General features: G+C 37.2%; 1 protein-coding gene and 1 pseudogene across 4 annotated transcripts in view; one reads left to right on the top strand and one right to left on the bottom strand.

Moving 5' to 3' along the window:
• ME1 (malic enzyme 1) overlaps window positions 1-18,054 on the top strand; it is a 175,513-nt gene that overhangs the window by 123,134 nt on the left and 34,325 nt on the right. For all 4 annotated transcript variants that reach the window (XM_048219745.2, XM_057303923.1, XM_057303925.1 and 1 more), the window contains 2 exons: window positions 5,414-5,523; window positions 17,553-17,650. In XM_048219745.2, the coding sequence (XP_048075702.2) occupies window positions 5,414-5,523; window positions 17,553-17,650 (208 nt within the window). The remainder of the gene's footprint in view (window positions 1-5,413; window positions 5,524-17,552; window positions 17,651-18,054) is intronic.
• LOC113261062 (transmembrane and coiled-coil domain-containing protein 3-like) lies at window positions 9,302-10,332 on the bottom strand (annotated as a pseudogene).

The following is an 18,054-nucleotide window of genomic DNA, read 5'->3' as shown; positions in this document are numbered from 1 at the left end:
AAAACATTATCTTAAACATTTATTTCTCATTTAAAGAAAAAAGATCCATAATATAACATTTCTCCAAGTCTTTTTTACTGTCATTTTGACAATAGAGAATTGGAGCTTCTTTGAAAGATCAGCAACATAGATAGAGATTGAGAAGTCATTTGTCTAAAGATGACTGATGATTCCCTAAGAATCAGTGTATTTGATAAGGGGAAGATCATAGAGCGAAAAGAATGAAAGAATAGGTGATGCTGCTGGATCTTTATAATCTCCACTCTCACGGAGAATAATTAAGAAGTGTCGGCAAAATATAATAGAAGGGGTGATAAGAGAAATGAGAGGAGTATCTAAATGTTACACGATGATACGGAAGTGAGGTAGTAGGAAGTGAAGCCGTATTACAATGAACTAACGAGGGAGTGAACAATTTTCTGTTCTTAGTCCTTACCTACAAGGAAGAATTACACTTGGATGGTTCTTGGCCAAAGGGAACCTCAGTGAACTTCCAATTACTTATCCTAAATTCTAGAATATTCATAATGTGAAACTCGATGACTAGCATCGTCTGCGTCCTCCAGCACAAACTTTGAGGTCTCTGTGATTTTATTCCCCACCGCACTCTTTTCCTCACTTGAATCCTAGCCAAGGGCCCAGCTGAAGCCTCCTCTAATTCATGTTGTCTTCCCTAAATCCTCCAGTGGTCTCTTATGTACTCCTGATTTTCCTTTTAACCTGAACCTTTAAATTTTTGCTTGTATCCTTTGTCTTCCCAGTGAGACTGTGAGCATTTTAAGCACCAGATCCATGTGTCCTATTCCTGCTTAATTCTTTGAGCACCCTCAGACCTCAGTTACATTATTAAAAATGAGTAATTTGTAATAAATTATCTTTGAGGTACCCATCAGAACTAAAGTGCTCTGAATCTTAAATACTGCGTAGTGCCACGTATGCAATAAACCCTAAAAGAATGACATTTTACTGTATCTCTTGGAGGAAAATCAAAATGTGCTTGGTTTACCTGGTTACAGTGAATTCTTAGTAGTTTATAATCAAAGCAAGACTAATCGTTTTCCCCAATATCTGTTTTATATACTTTCTATAATGACAATACCTAGTATATTGAATACATACAAATGCTGTCTTGCTAGTTTTATAAAGTTATAACTCCTTTATTTTATCAACGCAGTCCTTTATTTGTAAATATACTGTTCACGCCATTGGCTTGTTATGCCATTGGTGCTCTGTGGGAGCCGGTATACAAAGTAGTTAAAACCATGGGCCGTGCGGTTCAGTCCAGATCCTACCACTTATTAGCAATAACGCACTGAGCTGTGGCCCTTAATCTCCCTGAGCTTCAGTTTCTTCATCTGTAAAATGGGTAATAACTACCTTCCTCTTTGGGTTGATGAGAGAATTTAGATGACATAATCCAAATAAAGAGTGGAGCACAGTGCCTGGAACTCACTAGGCGCTGGATGTGGTGATTAGTCGCTGTAATGAGGTTTTCTGTGATATAACAATGCCACAGGAGAACATTTGCAGTTTTCACAGGTTAATTTTATGGGTGGTATTTCTGTTAACTTTTAAAACCATTTACACCCACTATTTTATGTGATCTTTTGATCATAAAATAGTAGGTTCTTTTCATAGTTAGGTAGAATTGAATTGGCTAACTTCCTTGTGTTCCACTACTTATAATTTCGTAGTGACAAGGTTGGTTCAACATGGAACAAAATATCTCCTACATGGTTTTCTCTTATTATATGATGCAGGATACTGTGTCACAGAATGAATCCAGGACGCCTCTCTCTAGATCTTTAAGAATCGAATCAGAGTTAACTACCAGGCAGAGAAAAGTCATGAAATTAAAACAGATACACGGTATTCTCCAGGAAATAATTCTAAAATGAACTTTTGTAAATGAGAAAGTATCTTGTGTAGCCTTTTACTACCTCTGCCTGGCTATTCCTAGATTTTACTTAGAAAATATTATAAACTTGTAGCCTGACCACATTGTGTCCTAAACACTGAAGGCAAACCGTATTGTGGGGATTTCATTTTAACCACAGAGAAATTGTAACAAGTCCAAAACCGCAGGACCCAAGTAAGTAGTAGATCCGGGAATAGAACTGAGAAGGCTCTGATTTGTCTTCACATACTGAAACCACAAGGTTCTGCTGCCTCTGAACATATGACAGATTGTCTAGTGCTGCTAGACCATCAGTACATGACCTGTCAGGAGCAAACTGTATGAAGACACTGTCTAAAAGCCCGTGTGGAAACCAGAGAAGGAGGGGAGGAGCCATTACAAGCACCAGATGATTATCGACTGATATTCGTGGTTGGGGTAATCAGTTGCTACCACAAAGTTTGCTTCTTTGCTAAGTTTGTAAAAGTAGTCATTTCTAACCAGGGAAATGCTTTTACCCGTTCTTAAAAACATTTTAGTGATTTTGAATGAAGCTAGCTAAAGAGTTTACTAGGATGGCATCATATATATAAGGAGCATAAAAATTTTATGTTCCTTTCAAGATTTGACCCCACTCCCACATTTTACTTTTAAATTTTTGCTCCTTTTGCCTTGAGTTGGTTTCCAGAGCTGTGAAATAGTTGTTTTGAAAGATTTGTTCTGCTTTACTGTTGTTGTTTGGGGAAAAATTTTCCCAGCGTCCTCACTCTGTCAGGCATGTTCCTCTTTACTATTTTATATGGATAAAAATTCCTTGTTAGTATATTTTACTGTTTTATTTTATCACAGACTTTTTGCGGGATTATTTTCTTTCTTCCTGAAATACACCCTTCGAAAGTTCCTTTAGTTGAAGTCTTTTGGTTTTTGTTTATCTGAAGATGTCTTTGTTTCAACCCTGCTTTTAAAAAAGCATTCTTTATTTTCATTTCTTTTTTTTTATTGAGGTATAGTTGAGTCACAACCTTACTCTTGAAAGAATAGCTTTGGTAGACATACTGTTCTAGGATGACAATTATTTTCTGTTAGGCCATTGAAGCCCACTGTCTATGGCTTCTGTTGTTGCTCTTAAGTAAAACATATTTCATGATTATAGGGCACTCATGTGTCAGTCTTCGCACGCTGAGAGCTTACATTTATCACTTAATTCTGATAGCAAACTTATGCCAGTATTATTCTCATTTATTCTAGCGGAGATATAGAAGCACAGGACAGTCAAGAATACAGAATAAGTGAGAAGGACAGGATGACATCCCAGGAGTTCCGACTCTAAAGCCTGTGATCTTTGTTTTTTTTTTTTTTTTTTTTTAAGATTTTATTTATTTATTTATTTGACAGAGATAGAGACAGCCAGCGAGAGAGGGAACACAAGCAGGGGGAATGGGAGAGGAAGAAGCAGGCTCATAGCAGAGGAGCCTGATGTGGGGCTCGATCCCATAACGCCGGGATCACGCCTTGAGCCGAAGGCAGACGCTTAACCGCTGTGCCACCCAGGCGCCCCTAAAGCCTGTGTTTTAAACCATTGCCACAGCCAAGCTCATCCATAAAGAGAAAGATGAGCGATAAATATTACTAAATATTAAAGATATTTAAAAACTGTAGTAATTAAAACAGAGACTTTTTTTTCTGGATAAAGAGATCAGTACACTAATCATTACCACTGAGCTGTTATTCATGAGGCAGTCTCAGCATACTGTGCCTGTTTTCTCATATGTAAGATAATCATAGTACTATCTGCGCCGTAGAGTAGTTGTGAAGAATAAGCAAGTGTATACAGACACATGCATATTACTTAGAAGTGACAAAATATTTGTTGCCACTAGCAATAGTAGAATAAAAGAGGAAAAGCACAGAAACCAACCCTACTGTATAACAGAATATAGTATCTGGTTACAGGCGATGAGAAGAAATGATGGACTAGTGCTGGCATAGTTGGTAAATTGTCTTTTTTCTTGAAATTTTATTCCCTAGACTTCTGGGAGGTCATACTTTTCTGTGCCTTCTCCTACACTTGTGATCATTTCTTCTTTCTCCTTGGTAGCATCCTCAGCACTTAAACTTCGGTATTTCCTACAGCTCTGTCCTTGGCTACTGTATGTGGGTGTGTGTGCATCCTAATAGAATCTCAGTCATGCTCACGGTTTTAATTACCAACTATATATACTGACTCGTAAATATATAAAACAGAAATTTTGATTATCTTTTTTTAAAAAAAACTACATCAAAACAGTAAAAAAGTAATACTAGATATAGATATTATTTCCTAAATTGTTGATATCACTAGAAGAAATTTTTGATTAATATTTAAATAAATGTGGAGAAGACTGTAATAAGCATATCATCAAGGGCAGCAACTATAAATAAAAAGATAGTAAGGTCTGACTACATAAAATTTAAAATTCCTTTTGTAAAAACAAACAAACACTGTACATGATTCATGGCACAGTATACTAGAGTAGGGAAACTGTATACACATGGAGGAGACAAGTGAAGAGGGTAAGATTTAAAAGGTTTGGGAAACATTAGGGATAACCATTAGGTGTAATGGAGTGGAAGCTGACCCAGAACAAATAAGAGAAATCCCATATAGAGCAACAGGGGGAGTCTAGCCCAGGTTGCAGACCATAAATCTAGTGGCAAGGATGTTCATGGCTCTATGGCTTTCTCTGGCAATGCTTAGAATCGTGGGTTATCAGTAATGTTAATTTCTTTTGCCCTGGATAGGTTAGGTAGGTGGGTGATCGTACATATAAAGGGTCAGACAAGTAAGCTGTTCATATCAGAAATAAAAATCTGTCTAGTATACTTCAAAGCTCAAAGCCCTACAGTGTTTGGCCATTGCTGTAGAATAAAAACCAGAATCCTAGGCTAGAATTTTTGGGTTTCCTGTATACAATTCTGACCTTTTCTTTTAGTGTACCCTTACATGTATCACCACATGATAGCCAAATAGGGCTTCTTGCTATTTCTTGAAAAATGTTTTCTTTCTCAGTTTTCACCTCAATTATGTTGCTTCTAGTATTTACCTAGCTTGTAAAAACCTACATCTCTATTTTTGAAATCATAGCTATTCCTTAAAACTCAGTTCATTTATTACCTGGTCTGTGACCCCAGCCAGAAGTGATACCTGTCCTCTCAATATCTATAATTCCTTATACCAGTTTTACATTACTTTTCATTAGTTCAAAATATTTTTGTCTCTACTAAACTTTAAATTCTTTGATGGTAGGGACCATATTTTTGTCATTTTTGTATTTCACAGTGCCAACACAATGCTTTCCCTGTAATAAATATGCAGTGAATATTTGCCAAACAGACATTGTATTATGTATGTATACTAAGTAGCAAGATAGGACCTTTAAAAGAAAATGTTTTGTCTTTTCTGTAGGGTAATTTTAAAGGCTTATTATTCTATGTTATTTCATGAACCTCTTCTCACGTGAATGTTTTGTCCCATAGGTATGGGATGAATTGCCTTATTCAGTTTGAAGATTTTGCCAATATAAATGCCTTTCGTCTCCTGAAGAAATATCAAAACCAGTATTGCACATTCAATGATGATATTCAAGGTAAGCTGGGTAGGGAAGGAAGTGAACATACAACACAGGAGGGCCCAGATACTCCCATGAAGTTAAAGAATAGGTATGATGGGAACAACTGAATAGACTGGAAAGGTGAGAGATGGTAGACCATTAGTGAGGTATTCTGCTAGGATTTCCACGAAGGATTAGATCTGAGTGATGGTAAGCACCAGCGTGGAACTTTGGAGGAAGACAGCCAAAGTGAACTAAGGTGAATGCTATTGGAAATGGGATAGTCAAAGAAAAACTTTAGTGTAAGATGAGGATGATAATGTTTCTCTATTCATAGTTTGTATTGAGGACAAATATTCATTTGTGAAAATACCCTATGAACTAAAATGTACTTTACAAATACAGTTCTTATAAAATTCACTATGCTTAAAATCTGTGGTGTGACATAGCTAGATAAATATAATGTGTTTAAAAATAATGAGTCTCTACCTTTTGGGGCACACTAAAGTACTGGGTCGAATCTTTCTTTTCCCGAGATCCTTTGTGATGTTAATCACATTGTTACTTCAGTGCCGTTTTCATGACAAAGATGCTTTACATTATTTCAACTTTGTTTTCTTCCTGTTTCATTAAATTTCTTTTTGAGTATTTAAGTGAATATTTGGAGGATTTCAGGAGGGAAGTAAAGAGTCTAATTTTACAGAGCTATAGCCTTAACTTGAAGATACGTGTATAATGATACCGTGCCTTCGGTGTGGCAAACATAGATTTGGTAGACCAGGGTCTGAGTCACTACCAGTTCATTTTGCAGTGGTCTCTAAAATACGTTAGGGGAGCCTGGTTGGGTCTGTTGGTGTAGAGCATGTGACTCTTGATGTTGGGGTTGTGAGTTTGAGCCCTATGTTGGGTGTTGAGATTACTTAAAAATAAAATCTTAAAAAATAAATAAATAAAATAGCTACATAAACTATTGAACAAACTGTCCTTTCTTTAATATTCTTATCTTTTGATTTCGTGGGTCCCACAGAAGTGTCCATACAGAAGTTAAAGACCAATATTACATACTTTTGAACCATTATGGAGGATTAATAGGCATTGGAGTTCAGTTTAAGACAAAGAATGCTAAATCTAAATCATCAGACAAAATGAGCATTTTGGAATTAGGGTCAGAGCTCCCATCAACTAGGACTAAGAATTTAGAGGTCAAGGCCTGGGCTGCATCAGAATTAAAGTCGAGAGCACAGGAAATCTGAGGCAGATGCTAAGCCCAGGCCAAGATTACTACATGGGGAGTTGTCCTGGAGGATCCAGGGCAGAATACCCCCCTCCGCCCAGCAGGTCACCACAGTGGAGGCATTAAGTAATTAATTTTCCACCCCAGCTGATCTGTCCTAAAATATAATCTGCATATTTACCTACATACACATAGGAATTTAAGAGTATTACTGCCTTAGCCAACAAAAAGACAGATTTGAGAAAAATGGGCCCAATCTCTGACTAGAGAAAACTTTTGGCAAGTTAGTGGGGTTCTGATTAGAAACAACCAAACCATTTTGTGCATTTCTCCATATCAAAATAGTGTCCCTAGTGACACTTTTCCCCCATATGTTTCTGTTTTACCTTTTTAACCTTATGTTTTTACCATTTTGCCCACAATGTAATACTTTCCCCGTCGTGGGCATAGAAATTGCATTCCATTGCCAAGGAAAATAATTATGTAGCTATTACAGCCTCACCATGTAAATAAATGTTTCACACTGAACCCTTGGGGGACATTTTTCTTTTCTTTTTTTTAACAGATGCGTTATTTAAAGATAGTTTATGAAAAGTATTTGATTTTAAAAATACTTGAAATTCTGTATTAGTGATCTAAAATAATTTTAAATGATAGAGATTTTGGTCTTGGGTAAAGATTTGGACGTTAATGCATTCTAACTAAATTATTTTTAACTGGAAAAATGTGCTGGCTAAATCTATTAAGGAATTGGACATTAAATAATATAATCTGGAGACCATCAGAATTCAGCAAATTCAGATAAAAATAATAAGGCCTTATCCTCTGGTTGTTTAAAATCAATTATAAAAAGAGTTGTTCTCATAATGGCCTTTCTGGAATGGTGGCTGTTCTCTACCATGACATTGTAAATATTTTATATAGAAGTTTTAGCCATAATAAACTAGTTTGATTTAAGGATTTTTTTTTAAATAAGGTATAGCCTATTCTTACACTAAATGCTTTGATAATTGAAAAGATCAAAATCAGAAATGGTAGAACAGTCTTTCCACAAAAGAAGGGAGACCATTGGCCAGAAAACATGCTTTAAAGTTTAATACCACTAAGTTCTAAAAAGCATATAAAACAGCAAATGAGAAACGGATTTTCTCTGTCAAGCTGGCAAAGATTTTTCTTATAATCCCAGTGTTAACGATGCTGTAAGAAGATATGCACCCTTATATATCTGTGGAAGTATCAACTGGTGCAACTCTTGGGGGAGGCAGTGTGCGTCAGAAACCTTAAAAGCCTACAGCTCTTGGATCCAACAAGTCTCTTTTTAGAAATTTATCCTGAGCCAATAAAGGTGTGTAAAGCAAATGTACAATACAGTGTCGTTAACGATAGTCGCCATGCTGTACATGACATCTGCAGGACTTACTTAAAGGTTTGTACCGTTTGACAGCCTTCATGCCTTTTGCCCGCCGTGCCCCCCGGTCTGTTCTCTATATCTGTGAGTTTGTGTTTTTTTGGCTTTGGTTTTCTTTCAGATTCCACATATAAGTGAGCTCATACAGTAATTGTCTTTCTCCACCTGACTTATTTCACTTAGCGTAAAGCCCTCAAGATCCATTCCTGTTGTCACAAATATTAGGATTTCCTTCTTCTGCTGCATAATATTCCGTTGTGTGTGTGCCTGTCTGTGTATGTATCACATTTTCTTTGTTCATTCATTCATGCATGGACATTTACATTGTTTCCATGTCTTGGCAATTGTAATAATACTGCAGAGAACATGAGGGTGCAGATATATTTTCAAGAGACTGATTTCATTTCCTTTAGGTTAATACCCAGAAGAGAAATTGCTGGATCATATAGTAGTTTTGTTTTTAATTTTTTGAAGAATCTCCATACTTTTTTTCGTAGTGGCTGCAGCAGTTTACTTTTCCACTAGCAGTACACCAGGGTTCCCTTTTCTCCACATCCAAGCAACACTTGTTACTTCTTGTCTCTGGTGATAGCCATTCCAACAGACACAAGGTGTTGTCTCTTACGGTTTTGATTTGCATTTCCGTGATGATGAGTGATGTTGAGCACCTTTTCATGTACCTGTCGGCCATTTATATATCTTCTTTGGAGAAATGTCTGTTTAGATAAGGATATTTATTGTTATTAACATTATTGTTAACATTATTTATTTATTGTTAACATTCTTGAATGTTATTTTTTAAATTAATTATACTCTGATCATAAATGATCTTTTTAATTTTTTTTAATTTTTTTTTAAAGATTTTATTTATTCAACAGAGATAGAGACAGCCAGTGAGAGAGGGAACACAAGCAGGGGAAGTGGGAGAGGAAGAAGCAGGCTCATAGCGGAAGAGCCTGATGTGGGACTCGATCCCGTAACGCCGGGATCACGCCCTGAGCCAAAGGCAGATGCTTAACGGCTGTGCCACCCAGGTGCCCCATAAATGATCTTTTTTTAAAGTGTGCATATTCTTGTGATTCAAAACAAATAGTTAAAAAGCATGATATACCTAATAAAATCGACATGAGTGTTTTATTTTAAAACACATTTGGAGACACATTAAAAGACATTTAGAAGGTATGTGTCTCATTGCAGGAAACATAGGCTTTAAGCGTTAAAAGTAACTTTCCAGACTCATTGCCAGAATTAAATCCGGATGTGAAGGGTGTGCTCAATAAGGACAAGCAAGTAGAAATAAAGATGCTCTGAGTGTGTCTGATGTGTAAGAGGTGTCCCCAGCATAAGCCAAATACAGTCACTAGTAGTGTCCTATGACACAGTCCTGGTAGGGCTGTCTTCCCTGCCTTTCTTAGCTTAGAAAATTCTAAGCCAATAAGAAAAAGAGGAAAGAACCCCAAATTCTCCTAATGTCTCCACTTGTACAATAAACTTAATCCTGTTTAGTCCTGGAGTTCCCACGTGTGCCACAAATAGTGCAATGATTGTGCGCAGCCAGCTGCAAGTAGAGGCGGCATTCCTGTGGTAACAGTGGTCTGTACGAAGGGCGATGCAGGGGGGTTCTGCATCTCTGGGCTTGGTCAGAATATACTGGTTGTCCTGGGAGTCAGTCAGCATGCTAAGACCCACATCACACTCCATTTCTCATTTTGTGAAATTTTGCTTGGAGTTGGCCTCTTCCTCCACCCTCAGAACTGCCTCAGATTGACCCCTTCTTTGACAAGTGTAATGTCATCAGAAGTGTGTTCTTCCATGTCTTCCTCAGCGCAATATGCTGCCTTTCTCCCATCTTCAAGAATATCATCAAACATGGATGAACCTTTCTTTTGATGTTGTGTATTTTTGAGGGCTTCACCTCGGTGTTTTCCTGCTCCCAGAAGTCCCACACATTCTGTCTTTTCCTTTGCAGCCTCGCGCAAGGCCTCCGGGCGCCGCGTGCTGCTCTCCTTCTTGTTCACATCTTCGTAATCTCCCTGCAGTGTTCTCTGGAGGCCATAGGTAGCCTGGAAGACTGTGAATTTTCATTTTTATTCAGCTCTTTTTGGAAAATTTCAAATGCGTGCGCCTGAAACATTGTCTCTTCATCCCATAAGCCAGCATCTTTTTTCACTTCTCTGCCCTTTTCAGTTGGTAAAGAACCCATTCTCTTATCAAAGAAGCCCAGAGAGCCAGACAGGGGCAAACCTTCCTATATCCCTTTCCAGGTGACAGGTGACAGGGCTGCCCCCCCTCCCCCAGCCAGGGGAAGGGGGTTGGGCTGGGTTCAAGGAGGGCCCTGGCCACCCATTGCCCTCTCTGGAATGCAGTCTCTATTGTAATGTTATTTTTAATAGCAAAAAATGAGAACCCCTCTAATTATCCAAAAACAGAAGTTAAATAAATTATGACTTATATTATGGAATATTATAACTATACAAAATACTTTAAAATATGTTATTGACATGGTATGGTAGTCATAAGATATTTTTAAGTGACAGTATGTTAAAATAGTAGTCATGGCATGAGATATTTTTTTACAAATTAAAATTTTCTTTAGTTTGCATATATCAGAGAACAGATGTAAGAATATTCATCAGAATGTTGAAAATGATTCAACTGAGGCACTAGGATTATAAGTGATCTTTTTAGTCTTTGTTCATCTGGATTTTAACTGTTTAATGGATTTATTACAATGGGCATGTACTTATGAATAAATTTTTCAAGTGTAAAAAGATAGCACTTTTTACTGAGTTGTTGAGCCATAACACAAAAATGCCTTATCTTTAATTACTTAATACCAAAGACCTATTGTTTCCACTAGTGTTCTTTTCAAAGTAGTACTGTTATTAGTTTATGTTGTAATTATGTTGTAATTAGTTTATGCTGTCATCTCTTAGAGGAGACATTCTTCATGTCACCACTTAATTGATAACAGTTATGGGGAGGAATATTAGATCTAACTGTGTCATATAAAATAAGTTATACAGAGAAAAAAAAGAAAATAGTATTCTGATGACACTCCTTCCTCTTCTTTGTAGATTCCAAGTTAATACTCAGTTGATTTAACATTAATGTTCCAAAACACTTTATTTCATATGTAAACACATAATCACATTCCCCTGCATTTCTGCTAAGATGTCTTTACACTAGAAGACAAAAAACTATTTAGACTACTTTGTTATATTAGAATTTTTTTTTTTGTCAAATATTTATCCAAAAAAAGAGGCACACGAATTAGAATGCAGGACTATTTTGTCAAATAAGCTTTTTATTAAAGAATTTAATTGAGCAGAATTTTTCAAACATTACTTTTCTTTCCTAATAGTGAAACCAGATCAGTTAGGAAAAAGTTCATTAGAGATAGTGGATAGCTTCTTTTCCTGCGTCTTCCGCCTCTTTCTCTCTAGTGCCTTCTTCCCGTTAGCCTATATCATGCTTAAATTGCTTTAATTCTGAAGGTGATTGCCTTGACCCTTCATTCTTTCCTCCAACAGCCCTTGTCATTCTTTCTGTAAAAACATAAAAATAAAATATTTTTCTTGGCCTTGTTTCCCTCCCACTCCCATCTCCATCTCCATCTCATTCTTTCTTTTCTTATCAGTGCTCTTCCAAGGACTACTGTACACCTGCTGTCTTTGTTCTTTCTCTTTTATTTATACCTCAGCACACTGCCCTTCAGCTTCGGCTCTAGCATGTATAACTAAAGTAGGTCTCTGAAAGATCACCACAAAGGAATCACCGGATCCAGTAGTTATTTGTCATTTTCTCTCTTGATTGACCTTTCTTCCATTTGTCACTACCTCTTCCCTTGGGTTCCATGGTACCATATACTTTCTTGCTTCCCCCTCCTCTTTGTCCGTTTTTTTACTTAGCCATCTTCCCCTATATCACATTCTTCTGCCCTTATTCCTGAATGTTCATCTTCATTTGGGTTCTCTCCTTTAGCCACTCACTGAATAGTGTTATCAATCCACATGACCTAAATACAACTACAGGTTTTCAAATTCCAGATCTTGATCTTTGACCTAGATTTCCAGGCTGAGTCCAGATCTGTATATCTGACTACCTTCCCGACATTGCCCCCTGCGCAGCACACAGACCAGAAGCACAAGCTCGTAAGTTCAAAATGGAACTCCTATTTTCCTTGCAAACTTTTTCCTGATCATCCAAACAAGAAAACATATGATAATTCTTGAATTTTTCCTCACCCAGTCTGTGCATTTAATCACTAAGACCTGTTGATTTTTATCTCTTAAATATTTCTTCCCTCTCAACTTCCTTCTCTCTTGGGTTGTTGCAATATCCTCTCTCCTCAGGAATTGCAATGACCTCCTGACTTATCTACATACCACCAGCCTCCGACTCTCTAATCTGCTCCCCCCACTGCTCTCTGAATTTAAAATCTTTCAGCAGCCATCTGTTACCTGTAATAAATTATAATTATATAATTATGTAGTTTATAATTTTAGTTTTATTTACGTATATATGTGTATGTTATATATTTATATGTATGTATTTGTATGTCTATAAAACTGTATATATAATTATTAGTAATATAAAGTAGAAGGCCCTGTATGATCTTGTCCCAACTCTTGCAGCATCAGCAACACTTTAATACCTACAGTTTCATATGTATTCTGTGTTCTCTCTTCTTTTACATTTTGGGAGGCTTGGTATACATATGGAGCTTGTATTCTGGATCTTTACTCTAAGATACTTGACTGAGCCATTTCCTTAAGGAACTCTTCCTTATCAGTTTCTGGTTTTTCTTTTGTCATGTTCTTTTCTCTTATACTGCCCAGATTCCACAGAAAAGATTTTTTTCAGTCTCTCTCTTGATATTAGCTCTCTCTTTTTTTTTTTAAGGTTTTATTTATTTGAGAGAGAGAGCAAGAGCGAGCACGAGCAGGTTGAGGGGCAGAGAGAGAAGCAGACTCCCCCCTGAGCAGGGAGTCCAATGAGGGGTTCAATCCCAGAACTCTGGAATAATGACCTGAGCTGAAGGCAACCACTTAACCAACCGACTGAGCCACCCAGGCTCCCCTGATAGTAGCTTTCTGCTAGGATGAGCTTTTTGCGAGTATTCTTTGAGCCAAGTGGGGGAAGACTGGGGGTCTCCATGCTGAGTATGTAAACTTGCATTTAATCTTGTTTTCAAGTATGGCATCCTTGCACCCAATTATCCCTGATGCCTTACAGTTGTGTCTGGTGTCAGCCTCCGAGTGTGGAGGGTCAGCCGTCTGCTGGAGGTGACGAAATGGATCTAGGTTATAACTACTTCTCAACAGATTTTTGAGCAGTCTCCTGTTTTTTTGCCACTTCTTCATTCCCACCTTTCAGAGGTACTGCTTTCTCAATCCAGTTGCTTCTTAGCATTCCCCAGGGCTGGCCAAGAATTCAGCTTTTTTACATCTGCTGTCTGTTGCCATTTGCCCATCTGCCTTCTAGCTTCTAAAATTTTGTTACTATCCTCTCCTGGTTCCTTGATCTTTTTTTCTTTCTTTTTAAAATCTTCTTTCTGTTGTTTTAGTAGAGTTTACTGGAGGGAGGGAAAACTAAATTATGTGTTCAGTCCCTCATTTTGACCAGTCCTCCCTGCCTCCATGTCTTTGCACATGCTTGCCCTCTCCGAGGTGCTGGACCTCTTGCGTTAATCCTTTGATACCGTGCTCTGGTCACATGTACTCCTGATGCTGGGGCCCCTGCTTCAACAAAGTTACTCCTGCTCCCCTTGCTTCTACTTCCGTCTGATCTACTTAGTAGCACGTGAAGATTATCATTATTTGATTACGTATCAGTCTCCTTTGCTAGTGATATATAGTAATTCTAATCAGATTTAACAAATCACTGCATTAGTAGAGGTCATTCTTTGATCAGTGTTAAATTTTAAGTACTCCAAAAGTCATAGTACAAAGATAAATTTCAGTCTGTCTTTGTCTGCTTTACTAAAAGTTTAGTTTTCAGTCTTGAAACAGAAGTTATTTTGGAACAATTTATTGTGGAAATTCACATTTTTATGAAATATTATCTTCCCACATTTATTCCCTTGACTGCAGTGAAATTTAAATCAAAGTAGTACCAGGAAGTAGGACTAGGACATGTGCAAGAATCATGCTCAAATTAACTTCTTGGTAGTGCTAAAAGTATCTGTTTTATTTTCATTAATTAATTCTATGAAGAGAAGTTTAGATGTTTCATCATGTCCTCATGCGATGTTATGGAATATATGTTTAAATAGAAGGCTCTGACATCCAATGTACACAGAGATTTATTTTCTCTTATTTGAGGTAATATGTACAGACTTAAAACATCTTGGCTTTTAATACAGAATGATCCAGCATAACCATATAAAAGTGTCACCACATTATAGTTTGGATCTCCTGAAATATTTTATTCTATCTGTTCTTAAATGCCCAGGTCTGTTTAAAATCAAAATGATAATACAAATACAGTGATTGCTGATAATACTTCAACTTTGATTCTTCAGCTGGTTAAATCTTGTGGTTCTGGTAGAGTCTATAGAGACCCTTAAGATGATAGAATCTCAGGGTTAGAAGGGAGCTTAGAGTCCCTCAAATCCAAACTTGAGGTCAGTCTGCTTCAAAAAGCCTGAGATTGAGATAGCTTGAGCAACTATTAGTGGATAACTACTTATCTGGTGACTGGATCCTTATACTTCTCTAAAATATCTTTTCTTCTATTTAACAGCTCTTGTGAGTCCATCTTGATGTAGGAGACAAACCATTCTGATCCTGTTGTGATGTCTTTTCTACAGAGATCAGCCGTAGTTTTACATAGGCTCTCATTTTACTTTATTATTATTTTTTGAGTATAGTTGACATACACTGTCATGCGTCAGGTGTACAGCATAGTGATTCAATAACTATATGTTATGCTGTGCTCACCGCAAGTGTAGCTGCCATCTGTCACCATACAACACTGTTACATTACCATTGACTGTTTTTCTTACGCTATGCCTTTTATCCCCGTGACTTTTTCATTTTACAACTGGAAGCTGCCCTTCCCCCATTTTGCCTGTCCTCCCTCTCTGGCAACCATTAGTTTGTTCATTCTCTGTATTTATAGATCTGATTCTGCTTTTTGTTTGTTTATTCATTTGTTTTTTAAATGCCACACAGAAGTAATTTGTCTTTGTCTGGCTTTCTTCACTTAGCCTAATATCTTCTAGGTCTATATGTGTTGTCACAAATGGCAAGATCTCATTATGGCTGTATAATACTCCAGTGTGTGTGTGTGTGTGTGTGTGTGTGTGTACACCACATCTTTATCCATTCACCTATCAGTGGACACATGAGCTGCTTCCATATCTTGGTTATTTGTAAATAATGCTGCAGTAAACATAAGGGTACGTATATCTTTTTGAATTAGTTTTTTTATTTGTTTGCAGATACATCTGATAAGGGGTTAATATCCAAAATATGTAAAGAACTTATACAACTCAATACCAAAAAACAAATAATCTGATTAAAAATAGGCAGAGGACCTGAATAGACATTTTTGCAAAGAAGACATCCAGGTGGCCAACAGACACATGAAAAGATGTTCCACGTCACTCGTCATCAGGGAGACGCAAATCAAAGCCACAATAAGACATATCCTTATACCAGTCAGGATGGCTAAAATAAAAAAGACAAGAAATAGCAAGTGTTGGCAAGTATGTGAAGAAAAAGGAACCCTTGGACCCTGTTGCTGGGAATGCAAATTGGTGCAGTCATTGTGGAAAACATTATAGAAATTCCCCCCAAAACCAAAAATATAAATACCATATAATCCAGTAATTCCATTGCTAGGTATTTCCCCAAAGAAAACAGGTTTTCATTTTAAATAATGTATAGAAGACTAGCCTCTACATAATGTATGACTTTCCACAGTTCATACTTTGTTAATAACGGTGGCTCAAAATTACAAGCATTTTATTTTCATGTTTTACATTGTTTCTAAATAAAAAACATGCAAGTGACACACAGGTCTTCAGTAATTACTGTGATCTTATTTATGACTACCAAATTCTACAAGACAGAAACAAAGAACCCAAAGATTGAACAGAACAGACATACTGTTGGTAAAATGCTTAATTCATCTTTGGTACTTGGCGTATATAACACTTCATCATTGTGTCATTCATCAAACCTTTTCTAAGTCCTTTTTTTTTAAACCAAATGTGGGTGTTTAAAGTTTAAGTGAGCTTTGCTGCTTGGTGAGTGATCTAGGAACCATTATAGGTAGAGTGTTATTTAGAGGAGTAAAATGTAAATACAGCTGGGAAGTACTGCAGGAGGGTCCAAAGTTTTATTTCAGACATGAGCCAATAAAGAAGTTGAGCTATGCAATTAACGTTTAAAAGCAAGAAAACTGCTGTGTGATCTGTGAAAGCTTATATGTCAAAGTAGTCAAAGTAGAACTGGTGAAGTTTCTGTGACCTTGGGGCAGGATGAGAACAACTCAGTCTTCATCCTAGATAAATTTTACATTAATTTTGTGCACCTTTGGGATCCACCAATGATTATTATAGGTAGGAAGCCAATTGGAGGACATATAACATCAGATTTTAATTGCTATTAACTGTCAGTTTTTCAAATTGAAGATTAAAAGATTAAATTCCAAATGTGTTGAAACATCATTCCCACCACCACCATTATCAGCAAGCACTTACTGTGCACTTACTTTGTGTAGACGGCATCAGGAATAGGTTTCAGAGTCCCTAGAGTAGTTAGGTGGAAGAATCTAATAGCACTTAGTACTCTTTTATCTCACACCGTACAACTGTTTTACAGATGAGGAAACTGATATACAAAATAATTTCTCTAGGGGTGGCTGGGTCGCTCAGTCGGTTAAGCATCTGCCTTTGGGCTCAGGTCATGTTCCTGGGGTCCTAGGATTGAGCCCTGGTGGTCAGTGGGGGTCTCTACTCAGCGAGGAGTCTGTTTCTCCCTCTCGCACTGCCCCTCCCCCTGCTTGTGCTCTCTCCCTCTCATTCCCTGTCTCTCAAATAAATGAATTAAAAAAAAACCCAAAACAAAAAGCCAAAATAATTTCTCTAAATTCATCCAGCTAGTAAACAGGTTGAGCTGGAATCCATATAAGAATCCAAACCCCATGCTCTTATTCATCAAATCACCACATTAAGTCACAGAATCTTTCTGAAAGTTAGCAAGAATACTAGTGAGTTGCTGTCCTAAAATGTTGACGTCAGTAGCCTGAGAATTTCACCTCATTTATAAACATGGGGTCAGACAACCACAGGTTCCCTTTCTGTACCAGTTACCCTGTTGTGCGATGAGCTCAAGATGTGAATGAAGACTCCAGGCTTCAGATTTAGCGTGTATTTGAGGATCACTCAAGCCTCTCTCGTATTTGTTTCAGGAACAGCATCTGTGGCAGTGGCGGGCGTCCTTGCGGCTCTTCGAATAACCAAGAACAAACTGTCTGATCAAACAATACTCTTTCAAGGAGCTGGAGAGGTACCTGCCTTATACAGTGCTTACATTCCCTTAAATTAATGAACAGAGTTTATTATTCATTAATTTGAAGTTCGAGGTATTCTTTCAAATTTTTACTATATTGCAGCTATAGGTTTTATTGAAAGGTTCCCCAGTTAAGTATTGAGTCATATTCATTTGTCATAAGAGACTTGAGTGTAGAGGTATAGCGATCCTTCTCACAATCTTAAATTTCTAGAGATTATCAGATGGTGGCGTGGGTTCTTGTTTCGCATGTTTTGCGGGAACAAAAAGTTTACATTGTGTGATGATGTATAAAAGCCTCTAAGTATTTAAGCTATTATATCTGATGCTTTTAGTATCCTCCAGAGGCACATATGAAAGTTTTCTTAATTTGACTCACCAGTCAGTGTGCACATATATAA

Source organism: Ursus arctos, unplaced genomic scaffold, assembly GCF_023065955.2.
Source record: "Ursus arctos isolate Adak ecotype North America unplaced genomic scaffold, UrsArc2.0 scaffold_29, whole genome shotgun sequence".
Classification (NCBI taxonomy): Eukaryota; Metazoa; Chordata; class Mammalia; order Carnivora; family Ursidae; genus Ursus; species Ursus arctos.
This window is presented reverse-complemented; position numbering and strand designations above follow the sequence as displayed.